Genomic DNA, 18,252 nt, shown 5'->3' with positions numbered 1-18,252 from the left:
CGCCTATGGCCGGTCATCAGCCTTCGCCATGGCCAAAGAAGAAGTTAAAAAAGAAAATAAAAAGAAAAAAGATAAATAAGAATTAGATTTTTTTATAAAAAGAAAATAAAAATAATTAAAATGAATAGTGCAAGGATAAAAAGAGAAAAACATTTTCCTCATTTTTGAATGGAAAGAAAATGATTCCCTTGACTAGTTTATTTTCTATAAAACGAACGCCTGAAAATCAGAAAAATATTTTCTTAGAAATTATTTTCTGTGAAACAAACGGATCACTAAAGTTCCCAAAACTCGTCACTCGAATTCGTCCAACAATCCCATCCCAGAACGACGTTAAATTTGACACATCGAGATTGCCTGAGGTGTGAACGCGCGAAACCCTCCATCCTTTCACTCCCTTTCTTCTTTACCTTTTTACCTTCTTGGGTCCCCCCTCTTCTGCCACCTATCCCTCGGACTTCAAGGAGTTCGAGTCAAACTCCACACGTCAATAATGGCCACTAGCCTAGTGCCCATCTGTCTCCAATGACGTCTATAAATTTGACCAAACAAACATAGAACTTTAGCAAACTGTTCCAATGAGAGCCATCCATGTTTGCCTCATCTCATTATACATTCATTCTTCCTTTCGCGCACGAGAACAGTATAGCCTATAAGCAACCACCAAACTCAATTTCATTAATCGAATAAGAAACAACAACAAAAATTGATCATAAAAACGTTCTCCAAATTTTTGGTTGTTACAGCGACCGTCGTGATGGCGACACTCCATCTGATTTTCGCAATTGTTTTTTCCTAAATTTTTGGGCGTGAGAAAAATCATTGTTCGAACCGTTTCATAAAATATGTCGAAACTTCTTATTGGGGCTGCCCGCCTATCCAAATGTATACACCTAGCGGGTTGGCATGACTATGTTCCTTATTTTAACGTGCTAATGGACGCAAGCCCAGTCCCCCTAATTGGAGAGAAAGTTTTCCTTCCCTCTCTCCAGGGAATTACCCCGTAGTTTAACGTACCAAAGTTTGGACAAAGTAGTTTAAAGACATGCTCGGGTCCATTTTTCCTAAATATTTGCACGTAAGAAAAACCATTGTTCAAACCATTTCATCCAAAATGTCGAAAATTCTCCATGGAAAGGATTAACAAGTTGTGTGCACTTTGCGTCCGACCAAATTTAGCTGAAAGAATCACGTGATCTACGGAATCAATGTAATTATTGCCTTCTTTCTTGGATAATATATTCATGAAAGTTATTCACGCTTATATTGTATTGAGATTGCGATGAGAAAAATATACTTCGATACTAAATATATTAAACAAATATAAAAATAGAAAATTCATGTCTGGTAGGAAACTTATGGTAGTTTCTAATTAGCTGTAGAAATAGTTTACTCGACCCACCATTAATAACAAATGAATAGAACATTGGGACTCTCATTATCCCTTTGATTAAGTACATTACCAAATAAATAAAAAAAGAAGAAGTCATAATAAAGCAAATCAGGTAAAAAAGTGTCATAGGAAGGAAAATTCTGTACCGCCAGCTATTCTTTACATAATAAAGAAAAATTCGAAAAAAAAAACAGTAATAAAAAGAAACGCTCCGTCTTTTAACATAGCCATGCCCAATTTTAACTTCCAACAAAAATTCGACACCCCTTTAATATTATAAGAGAAAATGATACAAATGATCTCCGAACTTTAATCCAATTTCTAATATGCAATGCACTTCCTGAATTTTTAATTTGCGCAACGTGGTCTCTAAATGTTGGTCCAATGTTTTATATGGTCTTTAAACTTTTAAACACTTTTTCATATAATTTAGGAACAATAGTGAACATTTACCAAAAGCGTAGGGACCGCGTTTAAATTGAGTAAAGAGCCATTTCGATCATTATATTAAGTTTGAGAGCACAAATTAGTTAATTTATCAGTTTAAAGGGTATTCTGATCATTTCTTAAAATTTTAGTTCGAGGTATAATGCATGCCTCGCCTGGGCATTTGAACAAATCAGGCATCCAAAAAGGTGTGTTTTCAACCAAAACGGCTAACAACGCCCTCTCGCAATTTGATCCACATCGGCTACAAATTCGCCCAATTTTTCCAACGAAATGCTAACAGGGCGGAGACGTCATCGCCCCCCGGGCGCCATCCATCCTACCAGTCGCTTTCAACTCCGATCGAGTACATCAATTACGAATCCGAAAAATTGAGCACCTCCTTAACCAAGTGAATGAAAGATGAGAGAGAGTGCAGCAATGTCGATGAATTTCATCATCATGCTTGGGCCACAGGTGGAACTTTAGCAAAGGTTAAGGTGGGTAGGATGAAGGAATCATGATCCAAAATCAGTCCTAGGTAAGTAGGAAAGCAAAGGCAAGATGTCCGAACTGGTTTGAGCTCCTCCCTCCCTCCCTCCCTCCCTCCACCTTCCCCCCGCACCTTTTCCCATCAATGAAAAAAAGTCGCTTGTTTTAAGCCCCCTCTTTTTTCGCCCTCCTGTCATGCACTTTGGCGTGACTCATCGGTCGTCCTAACACTCCAAGAAAGAAAAGCAAAGAAGAGTTGCAAACAAAAGCCCCACCTTCCCCATCTCACTCTCTCTCTCTCTCTCCTCATCTCCTCAGATTCATCCGCTTCCTTTAGGGTTCTCTCTCTCCTTCCTTTTCTTGCGAATCCGAGACTCCAAAGAGCCCTCACGATTCAAGATTCGGCAACTGTGCGTGCACACCCTCCTCCGCTCTTTCGCCAATTCGAAAGAGACCCCCCTCGTCACCTCGCGCTCCCCACCTCGCGATCTCCGCCCTTCTCCTTTTCTTGGTGGGGGGTGGTGCGTCCGATCTCACGTGGGTCGCTCCTTTTTTCTTCCACTTCGCCTCGTAGCTTCTTGCTTTCTTCTGGGTAGTTGAGAAAGATTGCTGGGTCGCTTGGATTTCCCCCCCGTTTGTTTTGGTCTGGTTTCGCTGGGAGTTGTTAGGTGGGTGTACGATGAAGATATCTTTTTACATAAATCCCGACTAGTTTCAGCTCTTTAGTTCGGTTCCTCGTGCACCCGTTGAGTTGTTTCTGCGTTTTGGTCACTTGGGTTTTGCGGAGTTTGAGACTTTGGTTAGTGTGGGAAACAGGGTCGTGGATTTTGTGGATTTCGATGGCTGCATCTGGGGATGGTGCTGCTGGTGTTAAGGGCGTTGAGAAGCTGGTCTCTGCGAGGAAGTCATTGATGCTCAGCTTGGAGAAGTCGAAAGCCCTGACTTCGAAGCTGGAGAAGACGGGCCCGAGATTGGCCGAGATCAACCAGAGGTTGCCCTCTTTGGAGGCCGCAGTCCGGCCTATCCGCGCAGATAAAGACGCCCTCGGTGCTGTGGGTGGGCACATTAACCGCGCAGTCGGCCCAGCCGCAGCGGTGCTCAAGGTTTTCGATGCTGTGCATGGCCTCGAAAGGATGCTGTTGTCAGATCCGCGCAACGATTTACCCGGGTACCTGTCGGTGTTGAAGCGACTCGAGGAGGCATTGAGATTTTTGAGGGATAATTGTGGATTGGCAATCCAGTGGTTGGAGGATATAGTGGAGTATTTGGAGGATAATACGGTGGCTGATGATAGGTACCTTTCGAATCTGAAGAAATCATTGAGGAGTCTTAGGGAATTGCAGAGCGATGGTGGAAGAGCGCATCTTGATGGTGGGCTCCTCGATGCAGCATTGGATAAATTGGAAAGCGAGTTACGTCGGCTCTTGACAGAGCACAGTTCGCCCCTTCCAATGTCTTCTACATCATCTCTTGGCGAACAAGCTTGCATTGCACCGTCTCCATTGCCAGTAGCTGTCATTCAGAAGTTGCAAGCTATTCTTGGGAGGTTGATCGCAAATAAGAGGCTTGATAGGTGCATATCGATATACGTAGAAGTGCGCAGTTCCAATGTTAGAGCAAGTTTGCAGGCTCTTGATCTGGACTATCTTGAAATGTCAATCTCAGAATATAATGATGTTCAGAGCATAGAGGGGTATATTGCTCAGTGGGGGAAGCATTTGGAATTTGCAGTGAAGCATTTGTTTGAGGCAGAATATAAACTCTGCAACGATGTGTTTGAGAGACTTGGTATGGATGTTTGGATGGGTTGCTTTGCGAAAATAGCTGCCCAAGCGGGTATTCTTGCGTTTCTTCAATTTGGGAAGACTGTTACAGAGAGCAAGAAGGACCCAATCAAACTTTTGAAATTGTTGGATATATTTGCATCTTTGAACAAATTGCGATTGGATTTTAACAGGCTCTTTGGGGGAGCAGCCTGTGCTGAGATTCAGAATCTGACCCGGGATCTCATTAAGAGGGTCATTAACGGGGCAAGTGAGATTTTCTGGGAACTTCTTGCTCAGGTAGAGATTCAGAGGCAAACCCCACCTCCTCCTGATGGAAATGTACCGAGATTGGTGAGCTTTGTGACTGATTATTGCAATAGGCTGCTGGGAGACAATTATAAGCCTATCCTGACTCAGGTCCTGGTCATTCATCGTAGTTGGAATCGCGAGAAATTCCAAGAGAGACTCCTTATTACTGAGATTCTCAAAATTATGAAAGCAGTAGAGCTGAATTTGGAGACTTGGGTGAAGGCTTATGATGATAGTAATCTTGCCAACTTTTTTATGATTAATAATCACTGGCATTTGTACAAGCACTTGAAAGGGACAAAGCTTGGTGAGCTCTTTGGAGAATCTTCATTAAAAGAACACGAACAGTACAAGGAATACTACACCACGGTTTTCTTGAGAGAGAGCTGGGGACAGCTTCCTGGTCACTTAAGTAGAGAAGGCCTAATTTTATTCTCGGGGGGGCGTGCTACTGCTCGTGATCTTGTGAAGAAAAGGCTGAAAAATTTCAATGAAGCTTTTGATGCCATGTATTCAAAGCAGTCAAACTGGGTCATGATGGAGAAAGATCTGAGGGAGAAGACATCCCAGGCTATAGTCCAAGTGGTTGTGCCTGTTTACAGGAGCTTTATGCAACACTATGGACCACTGGTTGAGAAAGACCAAAGTTCCAGTAAATATGCTAAATATACTGTGCAGAACTTGGAGAAAATGCTGGGTTCTCTTTATCAGCCAAAGCCAACTAGATATGGCAGTTTCAAAGGAAGGCAGCTTAGTGGAAAGTTTAACAATGGGCTACAAGACCTTCGTCGCACTACTTCTGCTGTTATGTAATTGTCCCATATATATTTACTCCATCATGGTTAACCCGCAAGGGAACCATGTTCCTATATATTGACCCAGTTGGTTGGTAGTCGGTTAGCCTGTTGCCATGTACATATCTCAAAAGAATGGAGTGGTTCTGCAATTTGAGTTGGAAGGTGGAAACAAGTTCATTGATTGCCTGAAACTCCACCTGGTGATGAAGTTTTTAAGTTGCCCGATATTCTTACCTACTGTGCAGTCTGTTATTCAAAGCTTGAAGATCTGAGTGCTGATGATCTAATTTGTGGATCTATAAGGTCAGATTGGAACACATTAATTTGTAGCTACTCATTTTACTCTTTGTATTCATCATTTCAGCCCGATTTCTTGAGTTGCTTGATAGGTGGCAGTATAATCATGTAGCTGCTGGGTGTTGTTTTTTTTGTTATCATAAATGTATTCAGCTATCTAGCAGCAAAGTTGAAGGTTCAGATCAGTGCTAGTATGTGAACTATTGTGGTAGAAAACATTTGCATGAGGGCTCAGGGTCACCAAAGCAGTGTTGTCAATAAGTAATGAAATCATAGTCTGCCATTAATTTTTATTCAAGAGCAAGCTAATGTTTTCTTCCCTTTCCATCTCTCTCTCTCTCTCTCTCTCCCCTGCTTGCTGAAATGATGTATCATCCTTGAGAAGCTTGAGAAGTAAATGCATCATCAAGCAAGGGCTTCTTTCTCATCCCTTCTCTGTCCTCCATAAAGTTGCGGAATGGGACGGGGATGTTCGACCTTATGATGGTGCTTGATACTCTATATGTTTCTTATTTAGCAGTTCCGCTAGATCTCAAGAGGGTGCCTGCTTTCAATGTCTCTCTTCTGATTACTGTATTTATGGTTCTCTTGGAACAGTTTGGGCTCATCTTTCCAGCATTACCTTAGCAGGTTGATGATTCTTCTTTAAACGCAGTTTATACTCATCTTTTTTTTATTTTTTGAGTTTGTTTTAGTCCCAGTTGATGAGTTTTACGTACAGAAAAACTCTGTAATGTTAAGTTGGAAAAATATTCGAGGGGATGGCTCATGATGTTAAATTAATTCTCGCGTGTCGTGATTCCTTCCCCCTTATAATGTAACTTTCTTTCTTTCTAACTTTCCTTGATATGCCAATAGATGTTTCATTGCTAGTATGTATATAAGACCATCTGCATTGGTAGTACATGGTCTGTGGTCTGTAGCATTCAGAATTTTCCCTTTTTTTGGCTGGAATAGCATTCTAAACTAGTTGGTATTTAGCAAACATCGGAACTCGGCATGATTCGGACAGGTAGATCTTCGGTTGCGATCCCTCAGAGAGAGTGAACAACTCTCTGCAATTCTTTTCTGGTGAGGTTTTTAATGTCTTGATTCGAGACGAGCGCGAGAGGGATGGATTGTATTCAGATAAGCAGAGTGAAATCAATAGTGGAAGGCAAAGCTGGTGGTTTTGGTAATTCAATCTTTTGTGTCACATTCCGGTTTTATCATTGAAACTGCCGAATCAGTCTGAACTCTGTAAATGCTCTAGTCCATCGATGGGAATAGTGCATTATCGAACTTCTGCAGAAACTCTCACCTTAAACAAAATTTAGAGTGCTGAATCTATTACGGAATAAAGTAAGGCCATCTAAGTACAAGCATCAAATACTTCTCCTGGCAACTGTCCTGTAGGTCAAGCCAGGTATTCCTTAATGTGGTGATGCCATTTATTTACATCCGGGTGCAGTTATGGGAATTGAGCTGCTAGCCCTAGTTCAGGGTACATCTTACATTGTGAAAGGCATTGCCAGACCACCCCTATCAGCGAACAAAAGCACCACCCATTATTATGGGGCAGATCTTTCTAGCTGCTGTCGAGATTCAGTTCCCCGTGGAAGCAATTCTTTAGATCTGGGATGCTTGAGCATCGCTGAAACCGGGAAAGTTGCGGGGTTTGTAATCAACCGTTCTTCTACTCGAGAATGAACACAAAATATAGCAAACCGGGTTGTCTTGTGGGGGCAAGATAACTCATTGTCGAATTGGTGAATTTAGTGTGTTGCACATAAAACCCGTGCGATCATAGTTGTGTATAGTTGAATCACAGTGATGCTAGATCAAGAAGGAAACCTGTACCGATAATCAAAGTTAGACGCCCTTGTTGACACCGAGTCCGAAGACGAGATCAATGTCGAGATCCGTATTTGAGATTTAAGATTGAGGTAGACAAGCTCCAATGCCGAGTTTGTGCCTGACTACGAGCTTATCTGTAGCCTTACCAAGAAAAAGCTGTATGATTGTTGCACTAAAGTATAATTATGGGTACACCAGCTGAGAATGACAGTCGAAGAATTTGATTTTGATGCCCCCAATGACGCAATGATGGTGTTGTATTCCTTACATTGAACTCTGCTTATCAAAGGGACTTGGGCATAGAAACCCACAGGCTTTCTACATCAGCTATTGATTGCAAACACAGGACTTCAATGTGGATGTTAAGGGTTTTCTTGGGCCATTAGGAAAGGAAGCTTTAGGGCATCTCTCTCTCTCTCTCTCTCTCTCTCATCTGGTAGATTGTGAATGTTCAGGAAATTTAATGTGAGTACATGAATGAAATGAGGAAGTATGTGGAAGTGACAAGAGTCAAATCTCTGTGGTCAATTAATTGGAAAGAAAAAATATATGATAATTATTCTTGGTGTCATTATTAGTGGAGAAGAAAAATTCTCCACAAGCTACTTTTACCAGCTTTAAATGTATTACCGACTATTTTGGAAAATTAATGCATCAACAGGGATGAAAGTTGTCTTGCAGATAAAATCCTCTCCTATGTTTGTATTTTTAATAAAAAACCAAGAATATCTCATATGTCTTAGTATCCATTTGCTAATAACTTTGGTTATGTTAGTAATTGTGGGTCTTTGCTAATATGTATTCTAAATTTTTGTAGGACCTTGAAATCGAGGGGCAAATTAACCGATCAATCCTAAACGTATTATACGGATGCCAATTCAGTCATAAATTTTTCAATTTTGCCAATTTAGTCATACACATATCCGCGAAATTTTAATACAGTCATTTCGGCCATCCTACACGGCACACCTCACATTAGCGATTTCCTCCAAAAATCAATCGAAAGGACTACATTAGAATTTCGTGCGAAGGTTTAGAATTCACGTGGTATCCATACATTAAATTCATGGCTAATTGGATAAATCTCCTGAAATTGGATGAGGCAGCTTCTATAAAGGTAGGTAAATAAGCTATTGTTGATTATCTGGATTGCTAAAGCTGTGAGGTGTCTAATCTCAATCACAACATGTCTGGCTTCCCACGGGGGAAATCGCAGGTCAAATGTTGGTGGTTCTGGTTAGACTGTCCATCGATGCTGAAACCAAAACAGGAGCTTGCTGCTGGTTCAGGTCAACTTGACTGTTAGCTCAAAGAAGAGGAAAAACAATAATAAACAATAATAAACACGTGACTTTTCTAGCATAGTTGCGCCCCAAATGAGAAGCAAAATGAAAAATAAAATAAAAATAAATAAAACGTGGAACCTCTTGCTTTGTGGAAATTCAATACCCAGCATCTCATCCAAATCGAGGACATCGTACTGTAAAAATCAAAGACTTTTTTAATTAGTGGGTTTAGCTGGCAAGCTGATGTTTTCTAATCATCAACTGGGTCATTGGATTTCACCTAACTTAATGACATTGTTTAATTTGGGATTATATGTCTAATCTAATCTAATCTAAAGAGATAAGGTAGGGTAAGCAAGATAAGCCTAGGAGTAGGACAGCCCACGCTTTGCTTCATTCCTTACATTGACCCAATGATCTAACTTTGATTTAATTAATCCTACTCTTTTCCAAGATTAATTTTCTACTATGCCCATGTTTGAATATCTGTCTGCCAATAAGACATAGTCCACCAATGTTTTTTGGGTGTTTTTTTTTTTTTAAGGATTAGGGAATCTTCATGAGCATTTTCTTGTCATGGTGTTCATATACGCATGTTGGACAACCTGGCGATTACATTTCTTGGCAGATTAGTTCCGGATTGATGATTCGTGTTCACAACACAACATTGAATCCATCAAATCTGTGTTTGTCGTGGGATCGATGTGATTCCTTTTTTTTTTTTATATCCTGATGATAATGATAGCGATGGTGTTTACTGTTTACGGTGTGAAAAAGATAGAGCAGCGACGGATGGTGTTTACTGTTTACAGCGTGAAAAAGATAGAGCAGCGACAAAGAAAACGCGTACCAACTTCAAAAAGTCGGTTTGAAGCTGAGATAAGTGAGCTATAAGTCATAAAATATGTCGCGGAACGACAATTAAGTCTTACTTTCGAATAGTACGATCGAGTCTAGAAACTTATCAAGTTGCATAATCAAGAATTTGTTAACTCTTTTCTCATTTGGCTAATGAATAATGCTGAGATGGTTTTTTCTTTTTATATATTTTCTGTCTCTAACAATGACCAAAATGAGTATCTTAATTTTTTTTTTCCAAACCTTAATTAAACTAGATTTAAAAGTAAAAAGAAAAGCAGGCAACAAACATCAACAAAGAGAGAGACGGAAGGGGTTGGGCCTCCTAATTCGTTAGCAAGGGCAGGCGACCTTCGCTTGGTCATAGGTGATGGTCATGAGCCCTTAACTGTATGCGGTGGGCCAAGTGGTGGTGCCACCAGCGTACGATGGTGAGTAATCCCTCCCCTATGGGCTATGGCTAGGCAAGGGTCGCCGGCCTGCACCGACACTGACACCGACACCGACGAAGCAGGGTGATTGACCCTAAGCCCCAATCTATGTTTTTTTATATCCATTTTTTTTACTTTTCTTTTGGAAATTTTACCCTTTTCTTTTTTATTTATCGACCTTTTTTCTAATGCAACTTCAACACGGACCACATGTCTTCAGAAAATATGAGAAAATGTCATATTAGCATTTCCCGTTAGCTAAATTAAACGAAACTAACCGAGATTTGATTATACCAATTTGACAAGTTTTGGAATCCGATTGCACATTTTGAAAGGATTCTCGATTGTATTTTTGGGACTAGTTTTGGGACTTTCGATCTATTTATCCCCAATAAGATTAGTTTTGGCCAGCAAGGTTAAGTCGATATGTGTGCACTTAGAACCTATGAGATCATCAAAATTTTAGAGGGAAAGACAATTTTTTTTTAATTCAGATGATACGAGAAAATCTCAGGAAATCATGTCGGTATATAGATTATCATAAACAACTTACGTATACAAATTTCGTCCATTGATAATGTTATTGTGAGCGACTTCTTCAAAACTTCTCTCTTAAATCACAGCAAGATAACGAGTGCATGCCAGGTCCTTTTACGGACAAGAACCTTCTTTTTGGAGTAATCTTCTAACATACAAAGAATCTAATTAACTTTATAAATTATGTGAAACGCCAACGATAAATATCGATTTTATTAATCTACGAGTGATTTGAATTTTTAGTGTCAAAAAAATTCAACCCAAAAATTCGAGCTAATTGGTCACATGCAAGTTAGATCAGGAACAACACATGAAATTTGATGAAAAGGGGGCCGCACAGGCGAAATAACATGGGGGTAGAACTTGATTCCGATATCATGTAAGAAAGTCCAATGCATACGTGGAGGGAGACCGTTGATATATAAAGAGTATAAAAATCCTGTAAACAATCGAAGGCGGGACCCTTTAACGATAAGGTCTTATGTAGAAATTAAGGACTACTTTTTATAATTATGATGTGATAGAAGTTCTTACAACTAATTTGTTAGTCGTGAAAGCTTGGTTGTCAAAGGGAAAAATTACCAAGAAAACGAGCTATGGACCCCATAGAGAGTGGCACGAAATTTCTTCTTCTTTTCATTTAGCTTACACGTTTTTACCTTCTCCGCCTTTCGTCTTCCAAGTTCCAGGAATGTGCTTTGCTTACGCAAAACAGACTCTGGGAAAAAGCCAAAAGAACTGTCAAACTTACAAAGAGCTCAACTGGAGTTTGGCTTTGTTCTCCCTCGTTGGTTCATGCGTTACTGCTTGGTATGAAAATTAGGCGAGGAAGCCGAATCACCGTCCATGGCGATGGCTCAGTGATAAAGAGAGTTACGATGTCGTTCACTATATCAAAAGTTCGAATCATATCGTGAGAGAGAGAGAGAGAGAGCAAACATCTCGACGATCTATCCTGCTAGAGACTTCCAGGTTTCTGGCGGTGCATCGATGAGATTGTCAAAAGTTGGAACGGACTTGTCAATTTTAAATGTTTGGGTTTTGAGTGGACGGAACAGTAATGCATGGTTAGAACAGAGCATGTCGTGACAGGTTAAAGACCTTTGCACTCCGTTTGGTACGTGGGAATGAGGTGATTAGAATAAGATAAAAGGAATCAAAATGAATTACGAGGAACAAGAATTAATAGAGATTAATTCGAGAATTACTATATTTCGTGACACATCGGATTGAAATGTATCTTTCTATGGCTTGATTTTTATTGTCTAGAATTGCTATGCATAATAGCAAAAGAGGTAAGTGTACTAATGATTTAAAATTTTTTATATGCTAAAGTTATCAAATCTATGGCTTAGCTAATAATTCACATGTTTACTTGCCTTTTTCTAATTAACTCATCCCCACCTTCACCAGGAAAAGGGCTATCATATTGTCCACTGCCAGTGGAATTCCAAGTCCAACATGGGAGGGAATATATTTGGAACGTTTAACTAATTGATTAAGTTGTAAAAAAAAAATTAGATTCAACTTGGAAAAGAAAAAGCTCTTTCTTCCGTTTTGTCTTTATTGTAAACAATTTCCCATTTTCTATAGGCCCAATTCCTTAAAAAACCCCAAACTTTAGCCTTTATCCCAATTATATCCCAAACTTTTTTTTGTCTCATAAAAAACCCCAAACTTTTACTTTTGTCCCAAATCTACCCGGTTTACTATTCGTCTAATTTTTTAATATTATTTTTTATTTTTTCGAATTTTTTTCTTTTCTTTTCTTTTTCCTTTCCTTTTCTTTTTTTTTTTATCACCTTCAACCTCTGGCCGGCGAGGTCGGCCCCGCCGGCCGCTGGCAAGGCTCGGCCTCGCGTTGCTTGGGCGAGGCCGAGCCTCGCCACCGGCCGGCGAGGTCGGCCCCGCTTGCCGCAACGGCAAGGCCGACCTCGCCATCTGCTAGCGGGGCCTAGCCTCGCCAGATCTGGCGAGGCCAGCCCCGCCGACACCGGGCGAGGTCGGCCTCGCCGTTGCCGGGCGAGGCCGAGCCTCGCTCACGGCCGGCGGCCGAGCCTCGCGATCCGGGCGCGGCTAGGCCCGTCCGGGCGAGGCTCGGCCTCACCCAAAGAATCCAGCGGAGGTTCGGCTCGGCCGACCTCGCCGTTCTAGCTGGCGAGGCCGACCTTCCAGGCCCGGCGGGGCCGAGCCTCGCCAGATCTGGCGAGGCTCGCCCCGCCGCCGGCCGCGAGGTCGGCCGAGGCCGAACCTCGCAACGACGAGGCCGACTCGCCAGTGCCGCGGGCCGAGCCTCGCCGGCTGCTTGGCTCAGCCGGACCGGCGACCGGCCAGAGGTTGAAGGTGATAAAAAAAAAAGAAAAGGAAAGGAAAAAGAAAAGAAAAGAAAAGAAAAAAATTCGAAAAAATAAAAAATAATATTAAAAAATTGGATGAAAAGTAAACGGGGTAGATTTGGGACAAAAGTAAAAATTTGGGGTTTTTTATGAGACAAAAAAAAGTTTAGGATATAATTGGGATAAAGGCTAAAGTTGGGGGTTTTTAAAGGAATTGGGCCCATTTCTATAAATGAAGTTGAATACTTTTACTATTTGCTGGAAAGAGAAAATACTTTATTTATTCACTATGTGGGTCAAGGTGCTCCATATAATAACAACAATGGAATTTGTTCATGTGTATGAAGATGTTATTCCTTTTTCTCAATGTCAAGTAAACCTCAAGACACTTGTCTTGGTCAAGATGCCCAATATAACATTGATAATGGAATTTTTTCCCCATTTATATGTAGATTACTTTCCTTTTTCCCGATGTCAAATGAATCTTACGACACATTTGACTCCAGTGACTATTTCATTACAGGTATGTTATAGCTTGATCATTTATTAAAGTGTTTGATTGCAGTAATAACTATTATAGCGTAATCCCTACTATAGCCAAAGTTGTAATAGCTATTACAATTATAGATGTAAATATTAACTTTTAATCATAATCATAAATAAATTGTCATGGATATAAATAAACATTTGATACAATGAAATATATATCTAATAATTTCTATAAGGAACTAAACTCATGAATTACTAGCCCCCCAAAAAAAAACCCATGAATGACTATGAAAGTGATAATCACTATATTCCTTCTAGTTTCGATTTTAGAGATGTTTGGGGTATTCTAATACTATTCCCCCTTATTACATATGTCATATATGGAATTAAATACTATAACACATATCACATCACTTATCTAAACAGCGTAATATAGCTCCACTAAATTACGACGTAATAATTATTACATTACAATTTTATTCTATTATCGCAACCAAACGAGCAGTTACTCTTTTTTTCCAACACCATAAAAAGACAGTCAAATTGTCAAAGTTCTTCCAATAATTTGAAGAGTCGTTATATCTATATACGTGTGGTTTCACAAATAATTACACAAAAGACCAAGAACTCCTCAAGCCTGGCCGAACAATTGTAAAAGATCCCAATTTTTACAACTCACATTAAGAATAAAAGAAAGTGACAAAATGGAAAGAATATAAAAAACCTTAGAGTAAATGAAATTGAAAATGATTGTTCAACCAAGGTTCTCTCATACTAAAAAATCTCCAATTTATCAAAGAAAAGAAGAAATTATCTCAAAATGTCTGCAAATCCTGTAATTGTTCACATAAACTCAGTTATCCAAAAGAGAAATTCTTCTGTGATTTGATGGGTTAAAGAAATTACCATTAAGCATGAGTGCTCTGTTTAGAGTAATGTGCATCGAGACAAACAGGAAAATAATACTCAACTTCTTCTTTTCCAGAGAAAACAGTAAATTGGATCTTTTGCTTGATATATTACTTAAAAAATCATCTTTAAAAATGTTCTTCAATAAAAGAAAATAAGAAAGTTCTTGTCCTATGTAAAGATGACAAAAGTGTGCTGTCAGAATCGTTTTATTCAAGGCAAATATCATATACTTTGATGGTGACTGCAGTTTTTTAACCCCTACAATGAATGTCTTCTTTGCTAGGTTTGTTGAAATTGGAGGCATATAGCCTAAGTAAATGCCCACATGTTAACTCAGTGTTAAAGGTTGAAAGCATAATATCGTGACGATAAGAAAATAAAAATTTGTTAGTTTTGTTTCGACTGCGACCCAATAAGTTATGTTTTGAATTGACTCGATATTTTCTAAATTGCTAAGTTCCGTTTGATCGGATTTACCCTTTTCGATCAAATGCAAACACTCTCAATCGCGATATAAATATCTTTAATTCTTTTTTATTGAATGTGCTTATGGAGAAATTACAGCCTGTTTGGTTCTTTTTGTCGATTCTCTCCGTAAGCATTCGGACGAAAAGTACCAAATATCTTCATATTCTATAAGCAGATAAGGTTAGACCAATAATTAGTATGAGATGACTTGCTTGACCAGCCTCCTTCTCAAGTTCTCAACAGCTATTATTAGATTGCATACCCTAGACTGATCCTTCCTCCTATTGTTGGGTGCTCATAGATGATTTGTTTACTGTGAGCCCAATATTATATAGCCCTACTAGCTTTCCAACCTTTTAAATAAATAGGGGAAATTACACAAAACTCCTCCGATTTCGAAGATAATAAACGTCTCTTCCCAAACTTTTAAGTGTTATATATTACCCTCCTGAACTTTTATTTTGTCATAGCAGGTAACCGTTCATTATATTTTCAATTAGCATGGGTAATATATATGACTTTTAAGTTGTAAAACTACATATTCATCTCATTTTTTTAAAAGAAAATCCGTCTTTCACCCTTGATTATCTTTATGACATATGAAAAAATCGGAGAAAAATAAATCAACTAAAATATTTATCATAAAAATAACATCTTTAGTAATATTACAAAAACTAAGATTATTAAAATTTAATATTCAAAGAAATAATAAGATAGTTTAGCAAAAATAAATACAATTAAGTAAAATGAGAAAAAGACCTCCAATAACAAAACAATCAAATTACAAAAATTGGATAATCATTACGTACTAATAAATTGACGAAAAATTATTTATCAATAAAAAATACTAAAAAGTATCCCTTTGAATTGCGATCAATCATTTCCTATTATAATTCTTTAATACTTTTATTAGTCCATTATTCTTTTAACTTAATCAACTCTTTAAATGTATAGAATTAGTAACCCTCTATTTATAAACCATTTTTTCTTCCTTGCGATGGCAAAATCACCTCGTTCCCAACCCCGCCTCTTATGGGGCGGTGCAGGACGAGCCACTGCTCCACGGGGCCGGGACGGGGATCACGGTTGCCATTGTCGTCCCGTCCCGCCTCCATCTATGGTAATATCCTAAAATTTGAGGAGGTTTTTATGTAATTTTCTTAAATAAAGTATAAGCTAGTGTGCTGGCTGATTTAGCTTTGATCCTGAAAATGACAGTTGATTCGACCAATAGTAGGCAATTTCTCATCAATAGACCGGTGACCCGAGCAAAAGAAGTTAGGACACTGCTTTATTTTTAGGAAGAGAAAAGCCATCACTTGACTCTTTTTTTTTTGGGTCCAATTATGATGAAAAATTCCACCTTTATCTAGGCCATGAATGACCCTGTCCCAGAAATCGCACGCAATTAGTTCTGACGATGTGCAATCATTACATGATTATTTCTTAGGTCTCGAAATAAATTAACAAAAAATAATCTTTCTTTCAATGATGTATCATTAGATACATTAAGCACCCTATTAAATTCAATTATTACAGTAATTGCCAATCTCGCGCACTCTACGTAATTACTATTAAAGCCGCTCATTTACGAAATTTAATTTTCTTTCACCTAACAATTTAAACTTTTGGATGAACATTCTAATACGATATTAGAGTGAGGTTCCATCATCGAATTTATTCTGCAGGTGAGACTCTCCATTCATCAATCTCATGTGCCACTCTCAGTTCGATTTGCACGCGAGGGGTGCTAAAACTCAAGAGCGGATGTTACAGTGTCCCACATTAATTGTGTAGCAAACCCTATGTTTATGGCAAATGTTTTCCTGACTTTTTTTTGGGCCGAAAAATACATTTCCCACTTGAACAATCTCTGAAATTAATTAACCCAAAAAATCTCATCTTTATGTCCTTTTCGGACAAAAAGTCAAGAAGTACTCTTTGCATGAATATTGAAAGATAAATGTCACCAACCATAAACGGAAATTCATCCACATATGATGCAATGATTTTTGTGTTTTCCTATTCTTCTGTCTCGTTGTATTAAGTTTTTTGGGGGGTCGAATCCTTTTTTGCTGTTGAGTGTCGACATAAATGAACACAATCTGCTTTCTATGTCACGGCCGGGATAAAGTTAGGTGGAACACGTCATGTTATGATCATGAACCGTTAACCTTAGAATCATGTCCACATGCTGAATTTCCCAAGCAACGGGCAATTCCTCATGTCCACAATATTGCTGAAATCAGACAAGATATGATCTGATCGGATTAAAGAATCAAAGAGTAGAAAAAAAATTGGCTAAAATTTTTTAGAAGATTAGGTACCCGATTGAATGTATTAAATCGACATTCAAACTAGGCCGTGAGCGAGTCGGTATAGTGCCGAGCGTGAGCTCCTCGAACTTGACTCAAACCCGAGTAGGATTAATATTTCTTTAAGGGAAAATGACACAGATGGTCCCTGAACTTTGGCCCAATGTCCAATATGGTGCATAAATTTTTAATTTATTTAATGTGGTTCCTAAACTTTAGCCTTATGTGCAATTTCGTTCCCGAACTTTCAATTTGTTGAATGTGATCCTTGAACTTTTGATACATGTTCAATTTAGTCCCCATATTATATAAAAATATTTAATATTATTCATGAACTTGAATTAATAGAAAGATGTCATCGAATAATTTCATACAGTCGAATGGCTAACTTGAATATGTAGCAAAAGTCTAGGGACCACATTAAACAAGTTCAGGAACAACATTGTACACTGGGCTAAAATTCAAAGACTATATTGAATAAATTGAAAGTTCATGGATCACATTGCACATTGAGTCAAAGTTCAGAGTCTATTTGTATCATTATGCTTTTTTTTTTAATTGAGCTTGTATATGTGGCTATGCTATGTCGTTTCAAAAAATCTTTGCATTTATTTGTATAAATTATTTTTTCTTAAAGAAATAGTAGAAGGTGGATTAATCGAGCTTGTCCAGCTGAGTATTGACCTAGCTTGAACTTGACCACCAGAATAGCTTAGCTCAAGCTTGACACAAAATCACACTAGCAAGTTCATACTTCTAAGAGCCGTGAAATTTTCCATGCTCATTAGTAACAATTGACAACTATGTTGACCAAAACCTAGAACTAATCGCAAGAGAAGTAGGGCAGCTTGTTTGGGCCGCTGAAAAAGAAAAAAAGCAACCTCGTCGAGTTTTCCGCCAAAATTTAAAATATTACAAAAATTCACAAAACTATAAAAACATTAAACGTGACTTTATGTGCCAACATTTCGTATAGAGTTTCAAGTGCTTCAGATAAAAAAAAATATTAAACCGCATGAACACAAAGGCTGCGCATGACAACGATTTTGTGCCCGGGAACAGATTCTGCTCAGAAAATGATTCTTTTTTATTCTGTGCCGGGAATTGATTCTGAGCATTTTAAGGCGTTTAAGCATACAAATAAAAGAAAGCACCAAACTCCCCAAAGCGGGCATAACTGGTAGAGATCTTGGAGAATTCTAGCTCGAGATATGGAAGTCGTTAGGGGTGATCGGTTCCCGGTCGGGTCCAGTTCCACCGGTTCCCAATTTTGGGAACCGTGGACCGGACCGTTTGGTCCTAGG

The 18,252-nt window shown here is 38.9% G+C and overlaps 1 protein-coding gene across 2 annotated transcripts; it reads left to right on the top strand.

The window, feature by feature from the left end:
- Nucleotides 1–2,655: 2,655 nt before the first annotated feature.
- Nucleotides 2,656–6,355, top strand: LOC115671501 (exocyst complex component EXO70A1). 2 transcript variants are annotated; one of them, XM_030593088.2, is made up of 2 exons: nt 2,656–5,486; nt 6,078–6,355. In XM_030593088.2, the coding sequence occupies exon 1, from the start codon at nt 3,151–3,153 to the stop codon at nt 5,197–5,199; it is 2,049 nt and encodes a 682-aa protein (XP_030448948.1). In that variant the 5' UTR covers nt 2,656–3,150; the 3' UTR covers nt 5,200–5,486; nt 6,078–6,355. The 2 variants fall into 2 exon arrangements, with proteins under 2 accessions (XP_030448948.1, XP_056174722.1); XM_056318747.1 differs by having other exon boundaries at nt 6,001–6,355.
- Nucleotides 6,356–18,252: the final 11,897 nt, after the last annotated feature.

This window comes from Syzygium oleosum, unplaced genomic scaffold, assembly GCF_021117445.2.
Source record: "Syzygium oleosum isolate NSW1041296 unplaced genomic scaffold, Sole_v2.1 Sole_v2.16, whole genome shotgun sequence".
NCBI lineage: Eukaryota > Viridiplantae > Streptophyta > Magnoliopsida > Myrtales > Myrtaceae > Syzygium > Syzygium oleosum.
Note: the sequence above shows the minus strand (reverse complement) of the source record. Positions and strands in the feature narration are given on the sequence as shown.

Excerpts from the sequence above, each read along its gene's own strand:
- LOC115671501 (XM_030593088.2), top strand. The coding sequence starts at position 3,151 with ATGGCTGCATCTGGGGATGGTGCTGCTGGTGTTAAGGGCGTTGAGAAG.